Raw genomic sequence first — 25464 nt, forward strand, 5'->3', positions numbered from 1 at the left:
AAGATTATAAACTTTTACGAAACCCGTTAAGTATTATTAACAGTTACAAACAGGTCACCGGCGATAAAAATAACTATTTATTCAACTATTACGTACACTGTTATGAACAAGAGGGCCATGGTGGCCCTGAGGTCGCTCACCTGTATATAGGCCCCCGGAGCAGGGTCAGTTTAAACTCCAGGGCTTTTATTTGAGCAAACTTGGAAGACACCCATTAGAAGATGTTTCATGATGTTAAGTTTTTACTACACACATATAATGAAAAGCAATGACCTCCGCCCCCCAGGGCCAATTTAAACCCAAGGGCTTTTATTTGGACAAACTTGGTAGACACCATTCGGCACGATATGGCCAGTTATGTGTTGACGTGCCGTAAAAATCCAAAAAAACAAAAAAGGTAGACACCAACAAAAAGATGTTTTCTGCTTAAAATCTAACCTCTAGCTCATTGGGTTTTTTAAAAGAAGGTTTTTTAAGTTTTAACTATACACATATAGTTAAAAACAATGACACTTCTGGGGCAGGGCCAGTTTTAACCCCAGGGCTTTTATTTGAACAAACTTTGTAGACACTTACTAGAAGATGTTTCATTCTTAATATCTAAACTCTAGCTATTTGGGTTTTTTCAAAGAAGATTTTTAAGATTTTGCCATACACATATAAGGAAAATCAATGACCCCCGGGGCGGGGCCAATTTTGACCCCAGGGCTTTTATTTGAACAAACTTTGTAGACACACATTAGAACATGTTTCATACTATATATCTTAGCTCTAGCTCTTTGGGTTCTTTAAAAGAAGATTTTTTAGTTTTTACTATATGCATATAGGGAAAATAAATGACCCCCTGGGGTGGGGCCAATTTTGACCCCAGGGCTTTTATTTGAACATACTTTGTAGACACTCACTAGAAGATGTTTCATGCTTAATATCTAAACTCAAGCGATATGGGTTTTTTCAAAAAAGATTTTTTTAAGTTTTTGCTTTACACATATAAGGAAAATCAATGACCCCCGGGGCGGGGCCAATTTTAACCCCAGGGCTTTTATTTGAACAAACTTTGTAGACATCCATTAGAACATGTTTTATGCTACATATCTTAGCTCTAGCTCTTTGGGTTCTTTAAAAGAAGAATTTTTAAGTTTTTACAATATGCATATAGGGAAAATCAATGACTCCCCGGGGCGGGGCCAATTTTGACCCAAGGGCTTTTATTTGAACAAACTTTGTAGACACTCACTAGAAGATGTTTCATGCCAAATATCTAAGCTCTATCTCTTTGGGTTTTTTTTATAGAAGATATTTAAAGTTTTTTCTTTTGGTTGCCATGGCAACAAGAGTTCTGCATGGAATTAAATTCTTTGAACAATTTTAATGGTGACCACCAAAGGAACATTCCTGTGAAGTTTGGATGAAATTGGCGTAGTGGTTTATGAGGAGATGTCATTTAAAGTAAAAGTTTACGGACGGACGCCGGACGAAAAGCGATCACAAAAGCTCACCCTGTCACTTTGTGACAGGTGAGCTAAAAATCACCCATTGGACAGTAATAAGCTTTATCAATTACTGGTGTCTAACAAATTGTAAGCTATATCTTTATCATTGATATAAACTATCCCAACAAATATCTTAAATATATCATCGTTTAAACAATATTCAACCAAGGGTGCTCTCCTGCTAAGTACAATTAATTCTTAAATTTAGATAAAATGTAAACACAGTCCGTCACCGCTTCTCTACAGAGTTTACTTGTATAACACTACAACACAGGGTTATCGATTTACGCCAAACAGCTTTTTTACACTGTTATTTCACCAACAGATCGAAAATGATCTAAGGTTTAACACACAAAACATTTCTATCAAAGTTTTATTCATTTTATTTACACTGTCTCGTTTTTTAGGAACATGGTGGGGCTAAGAGCGAGGTTTGGTGCACCATTAACAGGTTTAAACTCCCAAGCAGTCGTTATTATGCTGCTGACCGTTCCAAGACGGCGCCCCTCTGTGTTCCTCAGATGTATGTCTATGTTGTTTCATACTGTTTTGGTGACACTTTTGCTTGTGTCCCTTGTTGTTTTCTCGTCTACGGTAAGTATCTTCCCCATTACCTCTAGTTTTTATTTCTTTGATTAACCCCCCCCCCCTTCCCCCGGTCTTCTGTCCCTTTCCCCTTTGTGGGCCTATTATTTTTTTCTTTGAATTTATAATCAGTTACAATTTATTTATCATTTAATGATTAACCTGGCCGTGCTCTGTCTTTGCCCTGCCCTGATTTTGTTAGGGGTCCACCTGGGCTCCTTGCCACTGGTTCTTGTTGATGGATCATATGGGGGTTGCGTTCATTGAACGCCGCCTTTCCTTGTTGATCTTGTTATCATATTTTAACAAACAATATTTTGCCAGAAAGCATTCAAACTTAAAGAGAATATCCCGGACGAGCCTCCAAATTGTCAGGCAAATGACTGCTTTTATGTTATTTAATCTAAGGAAAGATTTAGTAAAACTAGAACCAATTTCCAAGATATGGAGGCTGGGCAGCACCGCCTGACTTAAAATTGAAATATTTTCAATTGGAAAATTAGCGTGTAATTGTTTAGTTAACAACGTATTTTTTATCTTTTTCTATCAAATCCATACATATATATAAACAAAAAACTCTGATAATTATTCACACCCATAACAAAGAACTCTGATCATTATTTACACCTAAAACAAACACACATCATTTATGAGCCACTTATACGAAATATCTTTTCACTTAAACGTTTATTTTGCGAAACAATATTAGACACCTGGAAAGCCCAGGCTCTAAACAACCTATGATCAAACAAAACAAAAAAATCCCTACAAAAATGAATATTTTTACAACTCTAAAATACAGTTTAAATCACAAACATTCAACCAACAATATTAACTTCACAACATCTAATCAGCATCAGAAAACAACTTAAACTAATGCGCCCAATATGTACATATACAGTATCCTCAAAAACAAAGCACCAACTAATATTATCTTGACCAGACATATTTAACTTAACAATCAAATAAAATACAACAACGAAAATAACTAATTACAACCGATGACAATACAACAACCAAAACAACTAATTGCAACCAATGGACCCTGATCAATTAAGATGACCACAATTAAATTCAACCAACCAACAAATCAACAAAACTCCCTTCAAAACAACACATTCTCTTCTCAAGCTAAACACTATAAGCGTGTTTTCCTAAAGACCTCTACAGACGGTAGGATTTAGTTGTACAGCACTAATTAAGGATAAGATGTACAATTTTCAAAGCTATACAACACTTGCATTCAGACGGTAATTCTACACTGTAAGAATCATCTGAGGTTTCCCCTAAAAAGGATCCCTTTACATTTATCCTTTACATACTTTACTCACTAAATACTTTCTTTCGTCATGAGTAATGATTGAAAACACCTCCATTTAATATATATATATATATATATATATATATATATATATATATATATATATATATATATATATATATATATATATATATATATATATATATATATATATATATATTATATATATTAATGTGAAGCCTGACAGAGACTCAAACCTGGGACCCTCGAAATACCGTACTGCGGCTCTACTGACTAAGCTATCTGGCTGCCTACAAACTACCTCCCCTCCCCTAATAGGAGAACAATTCAATACCGTGACATTATCATTTTCGGAATAATTTGGGATTCGAACATAACACAACTTTGGGTCTCCTGAAGAGTTTTTCAACATCATTTTTACCCCATCTTACTACTTTGTTTACCTTTAAGCTCTAATTGTTCTGGAATTCCATTCATTACACCCATTATCAGGAGATAATTTGGTCATCTGTTACTTGTCATTGTGGGAGGTCTGTTAAAATCTGTACGACAAGATTTTCAAAATAAAACATGTCCTATCCCTTACATCTAGACTTAAGGTTTCCGAATTCAAGAAATAGTAGCTTTCACACATTAAGATTTGTCTGTACATCTTAGTTTTAATTGGTGTTGTACTTCAAAATCCTACCGTCTCTTGAGGCCTTTACTAATGTAAAATCTCTCACAAACCTCGCATATTTTGCTATCCTTACGATTTGACATTTTTACATGTACAGAGAGTTTAATTACGCCAGTTAAGTTAGAAATAGCTTGTTCATTAGACGGCGCGTGCAGTCTAGTAGATATGCATTTGTCCGTATAGCAATGGGGAAAATTTTAGACTTGATTTTGTGCATTTTTTTGTTCCAACTAAATTACATTGTTTTCATTTTTTTTTAATAAAATAGCTTTTCTAATGTACAGCATGTCCCAAAGCTTTAAGGAATAAGAATAAACGTTTAATTTAAGTGATAGTTCCATATCATATTCTTATTATAATAATATAATTTTATCTACCTATAAATAACGTGCCAATGAGTCAGTCTATTATTAATAGTCGATCGAGCTAAACCTTAACCGTTGAAAGAGGTAACAACTGCGGCAATGTCACTCACTTCATTTGCTCCGCCTCTATAGAAGATTGGCTCAGCCTTAAATTGTCGCCAAATTTACTATGTTGCTCCTCTCCGTATGCTAGCTTTTAGTTTTCGTTGAACAACTATGGTCAATATAACTGGACGAATTATTAAATTACAAGTTACAAAGCCTAAACCACGCGCACTGCCAGACAGGCGGTTCTCCCACAACCCTTACCTCAACACAGACCCGTCTATAGTCTAATGACGGGAACCAAACAAGAGGTATCACTAAAATATTCAACTGAGATTTTTATGGCATACGGACGCAGCGTAAATATTTTTTGCAAAACAGGCAAAAAGTGTGCGACATGTAATTCATGAAAATAATAAACATTTAAGTTATAAAACAGAATAACTGTGCGAAAAAAGTACGTTTATTTTAAAATGTATCACAAATATTTGCAATAGGTTATTTTGAAGGATTCTGTGACTGACGATTGTTCTCTTTTGCTTTGATATTTTATTACATTTAATGGTCCTATACCTAGATTCTAGGCAAATATGCAATCTTTTGTTTAATCAAGTAGTTTAATTTGTTATAAATAAGTAAACAATACGTTACTAAGAATTGATTATATATATCAATTTATTGATATTACATACATATTTTTGCTACTTGTAAAATAACAGACAGTTCGTCCTAAAAATCATTCGAACATTATGCAATTCGCACCAATATTTAAATGAACATATTCTCGGCACATATTGTCTTGAAGTTTACCATCATTTCAATTTTACTTATTATCCAATTAATTTCAATCTACTAGACGTTTCAACAGACAAACATTTCAGAATTTCAGACACATACCAAGAACATAGAGAAAAAATTAGTGATTAGTACTTCGGATATTCAACTGTAATAGAGAACGATTTTTAATTCTAATTTTGTACATTACCTGTGATGTTCATATCATTTGGTGGCGTCTTTGATGTGAAGAATCAACATTTAACTTGTTGAAATATGATACACTTCAGTGTGTCGCTACTGGAAAACATTAACTCGTTGTAAAACAAAATATCTACAGTGAAACTGTACGATTATTCTGACACGATTAATGTCAGTAAAAATATCTGACAGCTCTGGAATGTTGACACGTTCTTTATCTGAATGTTGTCACATATTCCTTTGGGACTATTTATTCAATTACTGAATTTTGCTGACGATTGATAACCTCTTAAGCCAGTGCTATTTGGCGTGTTTCACAATTGTCTAATATCTTATAACAGACTCAATCATACGATAAAATCACCCAGATCAGAATATAAAAGTATGTCACTCTCTGAATAAGTTTAAAACAGCATTTCATTTATCCTATCGACATCGATAAGATAGGAAAAATAGAGAAATACAGAATCCCTAAAGAAAGCCCAGCACGACAAAATTGAAAATGTTACAGGCTTGGTTTGATTGAGTCTGTTCATGGACGGAACTAGAAAGTGCAAGTTACCTTCCACGCCCCCTAGCACCGGCTGAAGCAGAATTCAACATTTAAACACGAAAATGGTGAAACTTTGAATTTAGAGACATCCGCAGATGTATTCATACGGCGATTATCACGGAACATTCAATGTGACACAGTAGTGCCATTCCATGAAAAGCGGCGTATGGTCCCCAAGTAAAAGAATACGTACATGTAAACGAGAAAATAATGGGCGGAAGTTAATAAAATGGAATTTTGAAAGGGGGTCTGAGGTTATGAAGCCTGCGTATCACAGACAAGACGTCAAAAGACAAATTTAAAAAGCAGGCAACATATCCTCAGGGTGATTATACAGTATTCAAGTAGGAATACTGGAACCACCCAGGTTGAAAAAGGCCAAATAGAAGAAACTAAGAGTACCACATAACATGTATACACAACTATAATGTCGTGCTGAACGATCTTCAAGGATCGAAAATAAGTCAATATTTCTAATGCTTTTTATGGTGGGGGATTTTTCTTCAGAGGGACTCAATATGTTACAGAAAGGGGCCATATTTAGCTATAGAATTGTGACCTGGATCATTATTCTATAGGGGTCTTTTTACTTCGTTACACCGGCATGAGTGGAACTCAGTTATTAATACTCTCAAATAGCATTGAAATAAACGATCCCGTTCGAAGTAAATATAATATCAAGAACTAAGGTTGGTCACATCATGATACAATGTGCTAACAAAGAAACAAGAATTTGGAAAACAATATTTTCAATCAGCCATACAGAAGGCATTATTGGTAATTTTCAATTCGTTTCATATCAGTCTTAGTTTGATAATAATAAGTACATGTATATGTATATTGAAAAATATTAAAATAAAAATTATTAGATTGCTGAATTTTTGTTGAAATAGTAAGATATCTCACGAAAACTAATAAACTAAATAAATTACAAAATTCATAATTCACAAAACATTGATTTTTTTCTTTTTTCTTTATATACATGCACACTGTATATACATAATATAATATACTAGTTGACTACATGTATTCTGAAATTTTAAAACTTCAAAAGGCAAAATTTAGTATTTTTTTATATAATTATAGTATTAATAATATTGAAGACACAATATTTAAATATTTTTTTGCGTAAATTGTTAAACAAACTGACACAAAGTTATTTAAATTATAGTTCAAAGTTTGAATGTGAAACCGCTTAATGAGGTTTGTAATTCCTTTAAATTGATCTTCCACTTTTGTCTCTTTACATCAGTCAAAGAGCCTTTGAAAAGTATAATTTATGTATTTTGAACAGATGTTGACTTACACCAAACAAAATTAATCATAAGTTACTATACTTTGAGTAGATTTTTAACCTTGCAATGATATGAGTATTCAAATTATTCATGAATCTATATTCTTAAATCTAGCAAGAAATGATTACGATATTATGTTCACTGCAAAATTTAAGAAAAAAAAAGAAAACTGATGAAAAGATATGTTATTGCGTTTAACATGTTTGATTTGTTTCAATTATTAACAGGTGTGTGTCCAAAGTGTGTCCCCTTGCCGCCAATTTACGTACCAGTTTGTGATGGTAAGTATATACAAATAAATATATACATAAATTAATTAAGCTTTATCAAGAGGGCTTACATGGCCCTAGATCGCTTACCTGACCAATCGAACACATCAGTGCAATTACTAAGACAAGCATCCTAACCAAGTTTGATTATCATTGAGTCAAATATGTAACCACTAGAGTGTTAACAAGGTTTCTCATATTTGGGCAATGTGACCCAGTTTTTGACCCAAGGTGACCCATATTTGAACTTCATCTAAAGTCATTAAAAAAAACTAGCAGACAAATTCCCAGGATAAATCCTGTGACCTAGTTTTTTTATCCGAGATGGCACATGTTCAAACTCATTCGAGCAATTACATAGAAAAGTATCAAGACAACGTTTGATGATGAGGAGGCGAAAATGAGACCACTTAAGTGTTAACGAACAAATGTGGACGGACGGCAGACGAAGGACATTTAACGACATGAGCTAGCTCAGGTGAGCTCAAAATCCATTTGCATCCATTGTAGGTGTTATTATTATTGTTTTGTTGTTTATTTAGCATCATTATTATGCAACATCAATAATTACATACTCGTTCATCTGACAACATTATTTATTATTATACATTATATTTATATTAATTTAAATATTGATATCGAAATGTCATGAATAATATAATTGATTAAGAGACATAAGTTTCTTAAAGTTTTTATACTTACAGAATTAAAAAGTTCATAGGTAAAGCTTGCAGGAGAATAAACGTTATGCCAGTTTTGCTCTTTGGATTATGCAGATGTAAATGTAACAAATTGGGTGGTCATTTTTATTTAATTGATATGAAATATTTCAATTTTATTTTAAACTTTCATTCGACATTTTTTTCCGGATAAACGGACGGAAAAACAAAAATATTATAGTAACCACAATGTTGGTGCATAAGGAACATTTATTTTAAATAATTCTTTAGTGTGGTATTCAATTTATATTTTGTGTGATTATGTCAATATTTTGTGCAGTATTTGAAACTCACGTTATTTTACATAAAATGGGTCATATTTATTATGAATAAAAGACTCATGTTCATATTTCCTAAGAATATTGACTTCCCATACATAATGTTACAGCCCTTATAAAGCGGCAAAAATTTCCTTCTCATCCGTCTCTGACAGAGAGCACTCTGAGTGTATAGCACGCACTAGCCATACATATAGCAAATAATCTCAGTCAAATTTAGAAATATAGCCAGCTACCCTGAAATTATAAAACTTATAAAGATAACGCTGATAATTGTTTTTCTATTTGTAATCACAAAAACATTTATCAAATAATGATAAATATAAAGAACATACATTTCATAATTTGACTAGAAAATCATGCGGATTACTTATTCTCAATGGTCTTATGTATTCCTTTCGGACCATTTACTAAAATAGATATCTTCCGGCTAATAACAATAGATAGAAAGTAAGCAGCAAGCTTATGTAAAGACCTTGCTTGGATTTGAATTTAACCCCTTTGGGTCAATTTTAAGGTTCCTGAAAATAGAAGACTTGTATCTGGTCAATAACTAGAGTTAGGAATGAGATTTTGTAATCAAAAATGTTATTTGTTATTCCCTATTACAATCGTGCAAGTTTGATGTAACCTGCTGTCGTCACTTACTGCATAAGCACTGCTGAAGAATGAAAACAGTTCCATACTTGGTTAAACGTAAATTAATTTCTATACAAAAAAAAACATTCGACCATTGTGTTCCGTTCGTGTAGGCTCATATGTTATGTAGATAATTCGTAAGTCTGGGGAAAGTGTGTTGTCTACGGGTCATGAAGTTTTACATAATTCAAACTCTTTTCATGAAGATATTTAAGTTATGCCATTAGCAAACAGAAATTCGAGGAATTGTAATACTTATTTCTGGTACTTGAACTGTTGTGCATAGTCGCATAAATCATACTCTTGGTGGGAAGGCCCCATCTTTCTCCGTCTTACATTTTGCTTATCTTAGTATGACAAGATTCAGTGTCTGATATGTAAAAAGTTAAAACAGAATGGCTTAATTTTATTTAAAATGTCATTCTTTTACCTACTTCAATTTCCTGAAAATACCAAGCTTCGTAATGTAGACATAACCGACCAACAAGAGTCCTTAGAATGCCATTTCTGGCTGGTGTCAATCAGCCGAAGAATATATTATTCTTATCAATAAATATATAATATATATAAATAACCCATCGATTATTGGTTATCAATTGATGAAATTCTTCCGGACGTAAAAACGTGTAAACGGTTCATAAGAACTGGTCTCTCTTGAAGTCACAATTAAGTCAAGAGGTTTTGCATCAAATAGGCGCTCATCATATATAATTGTTATAAAACATATCACTTTATTCGTTGTGCATTTGTGCAATTAGAAAGCAATTAAGTCTAAATTTTATCTTATTATTTATGTTGATATATATATTTATGTTGATAGAAATGTGTCGGTATAATCAAATATACATGTATACGTATATCAGGTATCACTAGAGAAATGATACGGAGGGTGGTTGAAAATATGCAGATTTTGTTTTTATCAAATGTATCTGGCTGCATAAAGATTCAATATTGAGAAGAAATCAATTCAAAGTCTGCTAAAATAGTTCTCAGAAATATTATAAAAATAATATTACAGTTACCGAAACACTTAATAAATAAAGTAATAAATAAATAATAAAGTAATAAAATAAACAATTGAAACAAACATAGATTTGAATGACGGCGTCTTCTGACTAGGTGCAATGATCTGTATAGGTTATGTAAACCATGACTTATTCCTTCTAAATTATTCATCAGACAGGGATTTTGTCATGGTTATCTTAATTCTTGACCTCAAACATCCTTATATGCGTTCTTTTGACCATTGGCAATGTCATCAGGTTTTGATTGTACAGGTAAGCAGTTTTCTTTAAGCAGGTCTAGTGTCAACTAATTTATAGAAAAAATTTTATGCAATAGATTTTATGCAGACCTCAGCAAATGTGCGTTTTAAATCAAGCTAATTCCCAGGTACAAACACAATTTATCTTTGTAGCTTCAATTTGCACTACCGGCCACAAAAGATAAGTAAACCTATCAAGGGTGTTCCTGTGGCAATTTGAATGTATCCGCAAATAAAAACACAGGAGCCAAAGGAAGGCGCACAGGCCCCCTTGCATGTCAAGTGCAGAGCCTATCACAAAAAAATGTGGCTCTTGCACATTTTGATGATCTGTGTAAATGAGATCCCTCGATACTTACATTGAAAGTTATACATCCAATGCAAAGCTGGAAAGGGTAAACACAGTTTTTTAAAAGTATCCCATTTAAAATAACATACTTTTCTAAAAATCTAAGAATGTAGTGCCACGCAGAACGATTTTTTTATCATTTAGGATTTAAAAATTCACGCACGCACACAAACATACACACATTGTATTATTAAATTATCTCGTGCACTTAACTTAATTATCTCGTTGCCACGACATTGTAACTCCTGCGTACCACTTAATTATCATATGGCCACGACTAAGTCTCTCGTGGACACGACATCACAGTATATAAACGATTTGTACCCCAACCGGATCTTGTGAGAAGATCTCAACATCAATTCAGTACAAACAGGCGGGTTGACCCATAAAACCTTTTAAGACGGCTTGCATTTAATCTGTGACGGTATGTAAGCATTTAAATCATATTAAGAAATATTTTTTCTTTGCTTATAGATACATTTATAACCAGCTTCTTCAAATTTATGCTCATAAAACGCTGTGCTCTTCGCTTCGTGTTTTGTTATGTCAACACACGCCGATTACACAGGCAAATTTATGCATGAAATTGTTTTATTTCACTTTAACTCATATCTGAATCTTAACTTTATTGTCTTACCTCGTCTTACCGCACAGACACTTGTGTGGATATCTTTGAATATTGATAAAAACATAGTAAATAATAGAGGCGAACATTCTGATAACTGTACCCGTCTTGCTTAAACAATTTTAATGATCTGTACCCTACTTGTGTTTACACTGAACCATAACTTGCGAGACACTTTTCATGATATTTATTATTTTTGTACTATGTTCCAAATTATGTCTTGCAGAATATGAAGCTATTGGGTCACAAGAGCATGACACATCTTTTAGTTCTATATACGTTACTAATACTGCACATGAATGGACCTTCATCGTGTTTTCGATTTCCCTGGAAATACCAGCAAGAAGTAGCTGGTAATACAAATTTGAAAGAAAATTATTTCTTGACAGGAATTATCAACCAACAAATATTATCTTCATTAAACATTCATTTTTCTTTGAAAAGATAGAAAGCTAAGATATAACATTAGCACTATAAACGTTTCTACTATTAAATTCAAAGGCATTGTTGTTAGTTTTGACGTGACCGTTATATAACGTCACATATCAATCCATCCTCCTCGAAAGATTATCACAGGATTTTTGGCAGATTACTTATATCGACATATTGAAAGCTTTACACCTACCGTTGATTTCATTATGCTTTTTGAAACACGGATTTTTATTCTCATAAATGCCTTGAATTTCTATTTCTGACATGCGCGACTAGGATCACTCTTAATAAATAATTTTAAGGAGTTTCCTGCATATAATTGTTAAATGTCTTAAAGGTAGTTTTCACTCTTGCAAGTTTATTTCAACTTATTTTTAAATAGTTTACAGTCTTTCCCGTGTTAGTTGTTAGTTTTCCTTTCACACAACTTGAAAAGTTTATCATTGGCTATCATAAGTGATCTTAAGTTAAAAGATATATATAAATCCAGTTCTTTTCTATAAATTGCCATATACTTGTATTTCAAATGGATTTGGATGAATCATTTGTAGTTGAGGGTCTTGACAGTAGCTTTCGTGTAACAAACATATCCTGAAAATACAACTTAAATGTGGGATCTGTGGAATAAGTTGACACCAAGTTTAAACTTAAACTCTTCGTCATCTGTACTAAAAACGCATCTTTTGTCGATGTGTGAACATCTTTAACAGGCGTTTTGATTGTTTGATATTTCCTGATTGGAGATTATTTTTCAATTCCTTCTTGTCTTGAAACTTTTACTGTTTTTGTAATATCAGTTGCTTTTAGAGTCCTTTATTAATTCATTTGTTTTGGTCTTTTGGAATAATTCTAAAGTCTTTGGAGTATGATTTTAATGTTTCTGTTATTGTTGTCAAACTGAGAAATTGTTATTTTAAGCTTTTGTACTTATGTCAAAATTGTGAGCAAAAGTGTTTTCGAATTTTTTTTTTGAAGAGAAAGGGGCAATGAAGACAACTGAATTCTTCCATTTTGCCTGTCAATAAACAAATAAATACGTTACATGATTAACGTTCTCTTCGTTAAATATTTAAAAATACTCACAAGTCATTGTACAGATAAAATTCGTAAACTCACAAGTAGGGTTCACAATCACCGGCAAGTAACGTTCAGTTTAGGGACTTGACCTCCTTGGTTAAAATCTTAATTTAATGTTCAAAATACACCAATATTTTTGCAGATGACTAAATTATCGTTTGTTATTGATTATTTTAGTAATTCGATATCACAATTCAATGTTTGACTAAATAAACCTTGAAATAAGACGAATTTTGTTCGTGTTCAGTGTTGATCACCTGAAAGCAGTTCGTGAGTTTCGATTATTTTATAGTTTTAATGCTAACATTTATATTTTACATAACTTAACAGTTTATTTAACTTTCTCTTCTACGATATAAATAAAGATTTACTAACATAACGTCCATAAGTATCCATATAAATACTAATATATTAGATAAGTCAAGCGTCAGAAAATGGTTGACAATGACATCGTCTCACAAGATTCGGTTGGGGTTCAAATAATTTATATACTGTGGACATAGTATGTCGTGCGCACCACTTAATTATCTCGTGGCCACGACACATTATTCATGGTCACGATATATTATCTCATGCACACGAAATAAATAAAACGAACAAATGTCACTTTTGTGTCACCGTACAAATGACCAGGCTGCAATAATATGCCAAAATATTTTTATAAACGGTTTGTAACCCCCCAAAAAAAACAAGCAACATAATATTTATCACACACATAAAATAAACCCAAGTGTACGTGGCGTAAATAAGGCAATGCAACAGAAGGATCATTTGACTGAATATTTAATTGATTTGACCTTAACTGTATGCCTATGATATTACAGAACTATTTTGTAGAATGACCATATATTTTAAAAGCATGAGTGATAGTGATTATGAAGGAATATAGAGATGCATAATGTTAACGATTCTAGGCGAAAGTGATTAATATAGAATTTCTCTTGTTAATCTTTATTTAATGGCATGTGTGGATCAAAATTAATAACTTTCACAAACTTTGAACTTCTTCAGATAAGATATGCCAGTATCATTTGCGTGGGAGATGTAGTTGGGGCATCACTTGTCAGAATGTACATTGTGATTTGCCGTATCAGTGGAGATGGAGAGAAAGCTGGTCAAACAGATGGACAGCTTTTGGAGAGAATGAAAATGAACGAATAGAACAGGCGTTTTGTGATCCAGCAACTGAAAAGTACATAGCATCTAATGGGTATGACTTTTAATACGTTTATAAAAGATCGTTTGTCAATTCATTTATTATTTACTATAATTTAAGTGCATTATTAAAGTAAGTTGTATGTCATGTTGATCAAATAAGTCTATTATTTTGTAGAATGACCATATATTTTAAAAGCATGAGTGATAGTGATTATGAAGGAAGATGTTTTAAAATAGAAAGATTATCAACACCGTCATCGGTAAACCATGGCAACCAAACATGGAGAACAAAATGGTTGTGGTATTGGAAAAACCCCGAAGGCAGATGGAGAAAGTATGGACATTCGGTAATACATATAGAACATAGTGCCATAAATTCTTTTATAACAGTTTTTTTTTATAAACGTATTATTATGATAATTGTGTCAGAATTAAACTAAGATTCATATAGATACAGTTATGATAACGTTTATGGTACTCTTCTGAAGTATTATGAAAGAAATGGAAGTTAGTTTAGCACGAGGGGTGTTCAAATGTGAATGTAACTAGGTCAATATATCGCTTTTAACCACGATTTGCACGAACTATGTGCATGCATCGCATAGACGGTTGTGTTAGCTCACAATTGATACAATACATGTGTAAATCAGTTTAGTCTTGCTTTGACAATAACTCGCTTAACGCTATCTACTCGTGTATACGAGATGTAAAAGGTTGGAAACAGGTCTCCTTCAACTGACCAAATACGGTCCTATATCAAGAACCCCTTTATTCTAAGTACACAGGCGAAATACATATTCAAAATATGTCGTGTTTATGGGAACAATGAACTTCTCTTTTTCATTTGTGATACGGTTGTGTCAGAAATTTAAAAGTAGTGTAGATTCAGTGGACCTTATGCACACCGTCTGAAAACTGCAACTTCGCCAAAAATGGTTGACAAGTAGAGGATTTGATTGTTACTGATGCAAGATTTGTAACTAGGAATATAGCTTAATGCGTCAGTATGTCTGTAGGAGCCGTTCAAACAATTCTCAGACGTGATTAAAAATGAGGAGGATAAGTGCCAGATGGATACCCAATCTCCTTACAAAAGAGCAAAAACTTGGTCGGGTAAGTATCTCCAAATAATTGTTGAAAAAGTTCCCTAAATACAACAATCGATCTTTCGCATATATGGCGATGAGACGAGGGTTCATTTTTATGAGCCCTAGCGAAAGATACATTACAAACTATGGGAAACCAAAGGAAATCAAAGACCTTTTACAAAGGTAAGGTCCTTCATAAATGAAAGAAATCTTTGATAAACAGTCGTCAAGCAACTGGTCTCATTGGTGGCAGGTTGTTGCATGACAATGCTTAGTCGAACAAATCCGCCATTGTACGAGAATATCTGAAACAGTATCAGTAAAATTGGTTTAAAATCATATGGTGGTGAGTACTTTGAATGTTTAAGATAATTATTTTGGCATTTATTGTTTGTTAAGAACTTCATATTTAAACACCCCTCGTACAAACAGACTTTAGTTCTAGAAAATTCGAAAATCCTGATAATTTAGGTTCGTTAGTGCATCCTTGTTCACATTTTACCTCTAAATCATATTGTTATTAAAATTGGCATTGCTCATTTATCTCAATATAACCAATGCTCTTTGGCTTCGTTAAATGTATGTTGCTCTCCAGTGTGAATCTTTCTTCTGTTTTATATAAAACAGGATAAGTATGAAGGAAATGCAGCTAAAATAAAAAGCAATGAGTTAGAAGCAGCTTTTGTTGCCGACCCAACTGGTGGAGCAAACTTTAGGACAACAGGGAAATGTTCATATGGCTATATCGTCTCATTTCGCAGTATGACACAGCGCAATACTGAATATGATACCATAAGGAAAATGCGCAGACGGCCCAAATTCATCAACAAACTCGATTTTGAATTGAACCAGTATGTTCCAAATGCACATTTTCAATACCATTTTCTGATAGGAAATACTATCAAATGGCAAGCTATTTGATTAAGTTTATTATTTAATTAAGCTTTATGATGGTTAACTACTTGCAAGGATCTTTTCTGGCATAGTTTCATTATTATACCATTCTCTTTGACATAACACATTAGCTTTAAAATATTAAACCCGAATGTGTATTACCATATTCTTTCAACCATTTTAAGACTCAAACTTTTAATTGTCCTATAGTCTGAGATACGTACACAATTCAGGCAGTGGAATGAGTAAAACAATAATGGCACCGGAAAACTGGATGATACCAGTTTGGAAAGAGCTTTCGGATCATATTTTAATTGTACCGGTAAGCGCAGTTTACTTGATTTACAAGCATTTCTTGCGTCAATTTATCTAAAGAAAACACAAATAGTTTACAGATCCTGTATGTTTTGTGATTGATATTGTTAGTGTTTGTATACCACACTTGCAAAACGTTATATATGTATATAATTATGCAAATAAAGCAATTTTCAAACACCGAAGAATATGTAAAATGTGTACTGCAAATATTTATGCACATTATATTTAATCAATAAATTATATGCATTCATTTCTTAATGGAAACTTTGGCTTAGAATTTATAGAAAATAAATTTCTAATTACCTCCCTTTATTTTCATGAAATTTTAAATTCGGTAATATCTTTATAAAAAATGCTTATTGGAACTTAAAATATTAACAAATCTTAATTTGAGCATCATATCTTTGAAATGAAACCATGAAAAAAATGTGTTACAGGATCTTTAAAGGTAACATAAATATGTTTTCAAGCTAATTTCACTGTACAAACACAGTTTTACATTTATAGCTGTCATTTGCACTACCGGTCACGATAAATAAGTTAACCGATCAAGGGCGTAGATGGGAGAATTTGAATGTATCCACAAATAGATACACAAGAGGCCAAGAAGGGCGCGCATCCCCACTTGCATAGCTTATCACAAAAAATGTTGTTTCACATTTTGGTGATATGATTAAACAAAATACCACATTACTTACATTGAAGAACCCTCGTCTAAAGCAAACTTGAATGTGTAAACGCAATTTTTAAAATTATCTGATTTAATAGAACATATTTTTTTCAAAATGGAAGAATGCCGTGCCACGTAGAACATTTGTTTAATCCATTTGGATGCAATTTCGATATGAAATACAATGTACCTCAAAATATTTTGCTAGATCTTTTACGACACACAAGGAGCTATATCTTGAGTAATTTTGTACAGTGAGATAAATGATGATACCCTGAATCGTAAATATATATAAACATTTATTCAAATGTGATCTAGCTATCGGCATGGTGCTCAAATATTCGGCAATATGGAAGAACCCTTGCAAACGTGATGGAACCAACGCTACAATTCAATATGTCGAAATTAATTGCGGAATTATGCCGATTTATGTTCATGTTTAGAGTAAAAGAAAATCTGCAGATTGACTGAAATAGATTCAGTATCTACTACGTCGCTATGTATGTTGATGTTCTTTTATTTCTTCACTGACTGGATGATTTCCAAGTGAAAAATTCATGTTCCCTACATGGTTACGTAGATGTTGAATGATTTTCAAAAATAGTGTCTTTAATCTAGATTATTAGCCTTTATAAAACCATACAATTGTGTCGATAAACGAATAGGCATCGCCAATATAGCTACTATATCGATACATATTGAAGGATTGTGTTGGCTCCAAAACACTTGCGAGGGCTCTTTTACATTGCAGATGGCGCTAGAACTTTGTCGGTGACTCGATCACATTTGAAGTATTTATATCTTATTTTTAACCACGCTGTGAGAAAAAGTTTTTTTTGTTGAGTCAAATGGGAGGTTAGGATCATATTCAAAGCACAATAAAGTAGGCGGACATTTTCGTTAAGAAACGTGTTTAAGTTCGTTCAAACTACAAAAGAAGTCACTTAAATAGCATTGCAAAAAGAAAGAAAGTGGTACATTCTATGGTTTGTCTCATCTTCGGATACAAACGTTTGGCAACATAAATCGTTCAGTATTGATGGTTGACATTTTGGCCTTTGTTAACTGATTCATGTCAAATTTATATTGTCACAAATTTCAGAAATTCCGTTCTGACATATTGTCTTACATTATGTTTTGGTGATTCTTATAAGATGTCGAAATTGTCACAATGTCTACATTTTTTCATTCATAAAATCAATAGAACAACAGCTTTTTCAAAGACCAATTTCTAATTTCGGATTAAACCCAAATCATGTAAAAGTAAGTCAAACTATATCAATTCTTAATGACCTTTATAAAAGGCAATGAACTGGTTAAAACGCCGATCATTAACCCCAGTAAAAACATTATTTGGACCTTTTACGGCACGTGCTTGCATTCACTACATATGAAGCGAGTTTATTACGTCAATCACGTTAAGAAAGAGAGTCCATAGGATTCCATGTTATTTTTATCTATAAAAAATATTTATGCACATATAGTAAAGGGTAATAAAAACAAAAAGAACTAAGCCTTAGTCATAAATGAGAATTTTTTCATTCGGTACCTTACCCGCAACCCCTGATAGAACTAGGGATTTAAAAATGAATTCCCACATAATAATTTTCTTACTTTTTTACTCTCAGTATATATTGTTTGCAAGTGCGTATAAGGTGTATGGGTAGTCATAACACTACCTATTGCACTTATTGTCGAAGCTTTTACTATGAACGTTTGTGTGTACCCCCGGGATAGCTGTGAAAAAAAATCCAAAATATTCTTGATTTCGAAATAAATCTTTCAAAATAACATGTTCACAAAACAAATACCAATATTCCCAAAAGGATGCGTTGGACAAGTGACCGTATCAACATTCCCTTCACTATTTCAAAATATTTTTATTGCTAGTAAATATCAGCAATATCGTCTATCTCTTTCAATTAACTTTGTTAAGATCCAAAATTGTCCGCTCATGTCATGACTTAAACCATAGAAAAATCTTAAATCATCTGGACCCGATTGTTCATAGCATGTGTTAGTAATAACCAACGGATAAAAAAAATTATCCACTGGCTAAAATTTGTCTTTTGAATAAATTCTGTTGTTCCAAAAAGTTCTAACGGATAAAATGCGCTATTCAGTGGTCATCTTTAACTAGTCTATGACCACCGGGTGGCCTTAGCCAGTTATCAATTAACATTAAAACAGTAAAATCATTTAAATTTGTTTGAAACCAGATTTTTCTGACAAATATAAGCTTATTTTTTCTTAACCAGAACATTGCTTTTGAACTGCATATGCATAAATGCAAACATTTATAAAAAAGCTGTAAAATCCATTTATCAATTCAATTTGTTGTTGTTCAGTTAAACAGTCATAACCTTTTTTCAGTGTCAGTATTCATCTTCTTTGTTAGAACATGACCCATAAAATGAAAGTGATTTCTTTTTAAAATTTGAAGAAAGAAGAAAAAGGATTTTTTCTGATATGTGTCTTAGGGAAAAAAGATCTACCGATACTTGAAGGCCTTTGATACAATTTTTGTTTTGATTCCAAAATCATGAAAGCACAAAACATGAAAAATTCATTCTTTGGGGACTTCCTGATTCCTTAAAAAATATAAATAAATTGGCAAAGTTTGTTTCCAGGATCTTTTAGCTTTGTGGTAATTAACCAGTGGATAAAAAAAGCAATCCACTGGTTAGGTAGCCAGGATACTATCCAACTGTCAAGCAATTAAAATAGAATTTAACCAGTGAATAAGCTGCCCATTTGTTAATTTTAACCAATGTTTTGAACAACCCGGTCCTGTAATCTGACATCGTCTCAAACATATTATATCAAAATATTAGTAGTATTTAACAAGAAAATACCTTGACTATTTTCCTCATTACAGCTGAATAAATCAGATTCAGAATACAAAGAAATAGAAAATGTCTTCCTCAAAACTCTGTGGAAAGTTCGTATTAAATCAATAGAAAGGATTGAAAATGGTGATTTGTGGGAAAATTACATGATGTAAGTTGGTTTAAATTGTGATAATGGACATATCTACCCTCCAATACAATAAAATGCTAAACGTAGTTCAGTTGATCAAAATTTATATGTTATTTGTTTATTGTCCCCTGCCTTTTCGAAGAAAAAGGGAGATATAGAAATAGGCTCCGTCTGTCCGTTCACTCTCACGGGATAGTAATAATATGGCTAGAGGGACATTATTTAACTGTTCTTTCTATTTGATGTCATTCATTCCGTAATGCTTTTTTGTGGCTATTTTCTTTTGTGTGGCCGAAAAGAACAATAGAGAGAACAGTAGAGTAGCTTTATTATTACTGTCCCACTAGAACGGCCGTCCATCCGTTCTTGAAAAAATCAGCACTTACAATCTTTGCATTTTTTTCAGGCGGGCATGAATGCGTTTCTAAGCAGGGTATATAATTAAAATAGTTAAGCGAGCAGTTCCAACAAATATAGGCAACCATTTTCGGGAATCAGTCTAATAAAGATATTTATATAATTTTATCCAAAGTCAAAAAACTAACATAATGAATATAAATTCATTTTAATCAGGGAATTAAGTGTAAAGACATATAAAATCCCAGTTTAAAATAAATGCAATTTCTAAAAATGTAATATTGTTTAACGTTCAGTAATGTATTCTTTAATGTAGTAGTATATCGTAGTATATATATCGTATCATATTCATGTTTCTGGATTCCCTTTATTTAAAGGAAGAGATCGAAAATGTTGAAACAGAAAAAAGACATTGGAGAAACAAGAGTGTTTCACGGTACAAAGAACAATAATATATCTGCCATCTGTAAGCAAGGGTTTGACTTCAGACTCAATGGTCAAGCAACAGGTGAAACTGTTTTTTTTCTCTCTTTTTCATACGATAAAACACAAAGTGTGGAAAAAATATACAGCTATCTGCTGTAATGTCCTCTGTCCTCCTTTGACTCAATCAAGCCGAGTCTGCAATTTTTATGTTATTTTGTTGTGATTAATCACTTTTTTCCAGATTTTTACATACTGATAAGAGCTTAATTATTCTTTCTATGTATGATTTTTTTTAAACAATAAATTTGAATTTTTTTCCAATTTGATCTCTCCAATATATAAATTGTTTGTTGGTTGTTTGATATTCATATGGTAATAGAAGTATCAAACTATATCGACGGTTTAGAGCAATCTGTCTTTTTCAAAGAAATAATTACATAATGTCTATAAAGCATCATTTGTTTGAATGTTCAAACATGCAGTTGCAGCAAACATTAATAATGATTTTGCATTAAAAGCAACATTTAAAGGGAAGTATCATTCTTTGTTTCTTATCAATGTTGAAGAGTAATAGATATTAGTCTTCCATTGTTAGCAAAACTCATGTAATATCAATGCTTTATAAAAATGAGATTTATTAATAACGTTTTTGTGAGACAATGAAATTTGATTTTAAATGATTTAATATGTAATCACGGTACCTGATGGTGGTCTAAGGTTTGTATGTATTGCAGGTACAATATACGGAAAAGGTTGTTATTTTGCGACTAATTCAAGCTACTCTGATAGCTATGCAGAGCGTGGTAAAGACAAATCAATGTTTGTTGCAAAAATTCTGCCAGGAGAATACGTATGCGGAGAACATAATTACAGTCGCCCTCCACCTAAAGACAAATCAGATAGAGCCAGCGATCTATACGATTCATGTGTAGATGACGACCAGAATCCAACGATCTTCGTGATATTTGACAACAACCAGATGTATCCAGAATATATGATTCGATACAAACGCAAGTAGACATTGAATAAAGTAGTGATTTGTTTGAGATGTTATCTTTTTGTCATTCTCGAATGAATCAATATTGCCTTTTTTCGCAAAAAACAAAAAAAAAACAAAAAAAAAACAAAAAAAAAAACAAGACATACAACTGTTCAAACGGATTTTGTTTTTAAAAGGTACTGTATTTATTTATATGTCTTTTTGTGTTAATGATTTACTGCTTTGATAACATTTTTCTTCTTTTATCTGTTGTTACCGTCATATTGATTTTATTTGTCAAAAATATATTTTTTTTTTTATGTTTTAAAAAATTAATCATATTCTTTAAAATTTATATGGGCAGTGTATCTTACGCTTGTGTGAAATTTATCTGATTATTGTGCAAATAAACTTCCAGTTTTAACCACAAACAAATCATGAATAACAAAAAGAAAATAAACAGAACAACAACAACAATTGACTTTTTTATGAGATATCTTAAGTTGTCAAAGTAATCTTATATATACATTGTTGTTTAAGAAATAATATATCCCAAACTGTGATTTTATTGCTCAATAACATCACTGTTTGGAGTTCGGATGCGGGGAATTATATCACGAGGGCGTAGCCCGAGTGATATAATGATGCGCATCCGACCGACAAACAGTGATGTTATCAAGCAATAAAATCATCGATTTGGATATATTATTTCGATTCTAACACGACATCAAAAAATAATTGCTGCCGTACATGATAATTATCTAAATTGCGTCTGATTTGTTTGCGTACTTATTGTCAGCGCGTCACATTTTTAGTGGTTACGTCACGTGTATAATGATTACGTCACATGTCTAAATATAGAACGTCAAACAGTGATTTTATAGCATAATAACACACACTTTCGGTTCTTCTATGTTCAATAGGGAAAAATGCGGGTCGTGTTAGAATAACCCATTCATACAGTCATTCTAATAATGTGTAAAATGTGCTTTATAATGATAGAATTTAATGTCAACATACCATAAGTATTATTTTTCATTTTTAGCTTGATAAATGTGTGTTATATTCGTTAAATTTTCAAGTGAATGTTTTCAGCCTCACTTACACCTACAGTTAACATACAGAAATTGTTATTTTATTGTAGTATGAAATATGTAACCAATAAAGCTGACATTCACATACAGGAGGTGTTCTTCTTTTGTTTTATGAAACGCAAGAAATGCATGTGTGTTTAGATTAACGGATCATCAAAAAGACTAAAAGCCGGGAAACTGAAGATGATCCATGTACCCTTCCTCTGAGGTCTGCGCGTTAATCTCTGAAACTCTTACCCATTATATTTTTGATATAACATCCTCCCATCAGGAGTGCATTATTTGCTCATTTTAAACGTATGAAACTAATATAATCGCACACAACATTTTTTCTTCAAATAAAACAAACAAAACAAATGTATATACAGGTATAACAAGAGGACCATAAAGACCACGGATCGGTTACCCGAGACACAATATATTAAATACACCTTTTTTGTGTCCGAGACTTTTCGATCATTTAGTATTATTCATGTAAACACATAATTCTTTATTTTGATTTTTTTCGCATAAGTATCAATATTATTAACATGTTCTAAATACGTACATTTGACCTTACACATGCGAGAATGAAACCTCAAGAAATACCGGTAGATGCTTTGATAAAGAAGGAAAAATGCTCGTATTCGGCTTGTTTATCAAGGTTGCTGCATCGCCGTCGTTGTTGATGTGAACAATTTTTAAATGTAGCCATTTCCAAAGGCACATTGTGTGTCAGCAATGAATTTGTTATTCCGTAGAAATAGGTTGTATGTGTTGTATGGTACTGATATACGTGATGGGGAAACATGTTAGATGCTTATTACATGAAGAAAAGAGCGCTGAATATTAAAATTGTGGTCGTAAAATAAAAAAGAATAAAAAAGTGATAATCGACTTCCAAACAAAAAAATTACATTAATTGCCCAAACGCAAAGAAAATAAACGATGGGTCAGTTGTGTGGCCAGTGAGTATATCCTTTATAATCTTCAACAAGACACCAAAATTTAAAAGGGTTGAGAAATAAAATATAGGGCTTTTGTAAGGTTTAATTGGACACTTGGAATACCTGCTGATCATAAAAAGACGCATTTTTTTAGGCTAGATTATTATTATGCCCACGCAAATGGTACATATAGTGTTACCCTGTTCCGTCATTCCGTCATTCCATCTTCCCAACGGTATAACATATTTAACTAAAACGTCAAAGAAATCCGCAGGTCAAGTTTGAATTTGGTCATTGTTCGATGATTTTTGGCAGAGTTATGCCCCTTTAATATGAAATTTTCAGTTTCCGTTCATTTTCTCCCCAACGGTATTACATATTCAACTAAAATTTGACATATGGATACATCAAAAGAATGCGCAGGATAAGTTCGAATTTGGTCGTGGTTTGATGATTTTGGCAGATTTATGTCCGTTTCACTTTGCAAAAAAGGAATTTTTAGTTTCAGTTCATTATCTCCCTAATAGTTGAACATGTTCAAAATAAATTTAACATATGGATATTTCATAAGAATACACTGGTCAAGTTCGAATTTGGTAATGGTAATAACAGCTGACAGAGTTATTCCTCTTCAACTTTGAAAAAAGTCAGAAATTTTTAGTTTCCGTTCATTATCTCCTCAATGGTTTTGCACAGCTGACTTAAATTTGACATATAGATACATCTTATGAATAAGCAGTTCAACTTCGAAATTGCTTGCGTTTCAATAATTCTTGACAAAGTTATCTCTCTTGAATGTTGGAAATATTTTGAATTTTCAGTTTCAACACTTGTATATAGTCATTATTTAGGCTACAAATATGCAATATGCGATTTACAAAAGGTTAACACTAAATATTTTCAGTGCCTTGAAGTTTGTATAAAAATGGTTTGTGTTTACATTGAATAGTTTCAAGGGCTTTGTACTTAAAATGAAAAAGAAAAAAAATAGTTTGTGCAAATTAAATATTGTAACATCTGAAATTTTGGATGCATTCGGGGGCATCTGTGGCGTAACGACACATTTCGAGTTCTTATGCTATATGTTAAGAATTATCCCCCTTTTTAACATTTGCCAATTTTATTAAATTATTTTGAAAACTAACAAAGGTATCGACATTATACTTCGAAAACTTCATTATCATGGCAAGGAACAGTTTGAAGACAAGAAACATTATTTAGAAAGATATATCTATCTTTGGAAAAAACACCCCCTTTTAAATACGTTTTCGTCAAAAAGAAGAATAAGTTGAAAACTGTTATGGTTATCGGAAGAAACTAGGAACTTGTGACTATCATGGCATGGTACAGCAGTTTGACAAGACGGCAGTAATCCGCAGACAACTTTAAAATTTACCAAAACACAGATTTAGTTTCTTCTTGTCATACTGTACGATGATTGCGGTGAAAACCCAAGTATATGCAGGTCGAATGCCTTGGTGAATATCACATTTTCCAGGCCCATATTCTTGGAAGTGACCTTTATCATAATATAACTCATTGTACAATATATAATAAATTCTACTTGAAAAAAGGTGTTTAACTTAGGTTCAAAGGCAAGTTAACTTCTGTTGTTGGAGAACCCTAATGGTGACGAGACATTCCCGTGGCA

General features: G+C 32.5%; 1 protein-coding gene across 1 annotated transcript; it reads left to right on the forward strand.

Annotated features, from left to right (window-relative positions):
- Positions 1-10429: 10429 nt before the first annotated feature.
- On the forward strand, positions 10430-21832 carry LOC132722081 (protein mono-ADP-ribosyltransferase PARP12-like). The gene is made up of 8 exons (XM_060706511.1): positions 10430-10454; positions 13936-14134; positions 14258-14429; positions 15798-16021; positions 16275-16386; positions 19931-20052; positions 20766-20896; positions 21549-21832. The coding sequence occupies exons 1-8, from the start codon at positions 10430-10432 to the stop codon at positions 21830-21832; spliced, it is 1269 nt and encodes a 422-aa protein (XP_060562494.1).
- Positions 21833-25464: the final 3632 nt, after the last annotated feature.

The sequence above is a fragment of the Ruditapes philippinarum genome, unplaced genomic scaffold (assembly GCF_026571515.1).
Source record: "Ruditapes philippinarum isolate M1 unplaced genomic scaffold, ASM2657151v2 ctg2281_1_1_1_1, whole genome shotgun sequence".
Taxonomy (NCBI): Eukaryota; Metazoa; Mollusca; class Bivalvia; order Venerida; family Veneridae; genus Ruditapes; species Ruditapes philippinarum.

What these genes read in the sequence shown, in the direction of transcription:
- LOC132722081 (XM_060706511.1), top strand. Translation starts at nt 10,430, where the DNA reads ATGTCATCAGGTTTTGATTGTACAG. An exon ending in AAGTACATAGCATCTAATGG is followed by an intron (nt 14,135 to 14,257) that starts GTATGACTTTTA and finishes ATTATTTTGTAG; the next exon opens with AATGACCATATATTTTAAAA. An exon ending in GGAGAAAGTATGGACATTCG is followed by an intron (nt 14,430 to 15,797) that starts GTAATACATATA and finishes TATATAAAACAG; the next exon opens with GATAAGTATGAAGGAAATGC.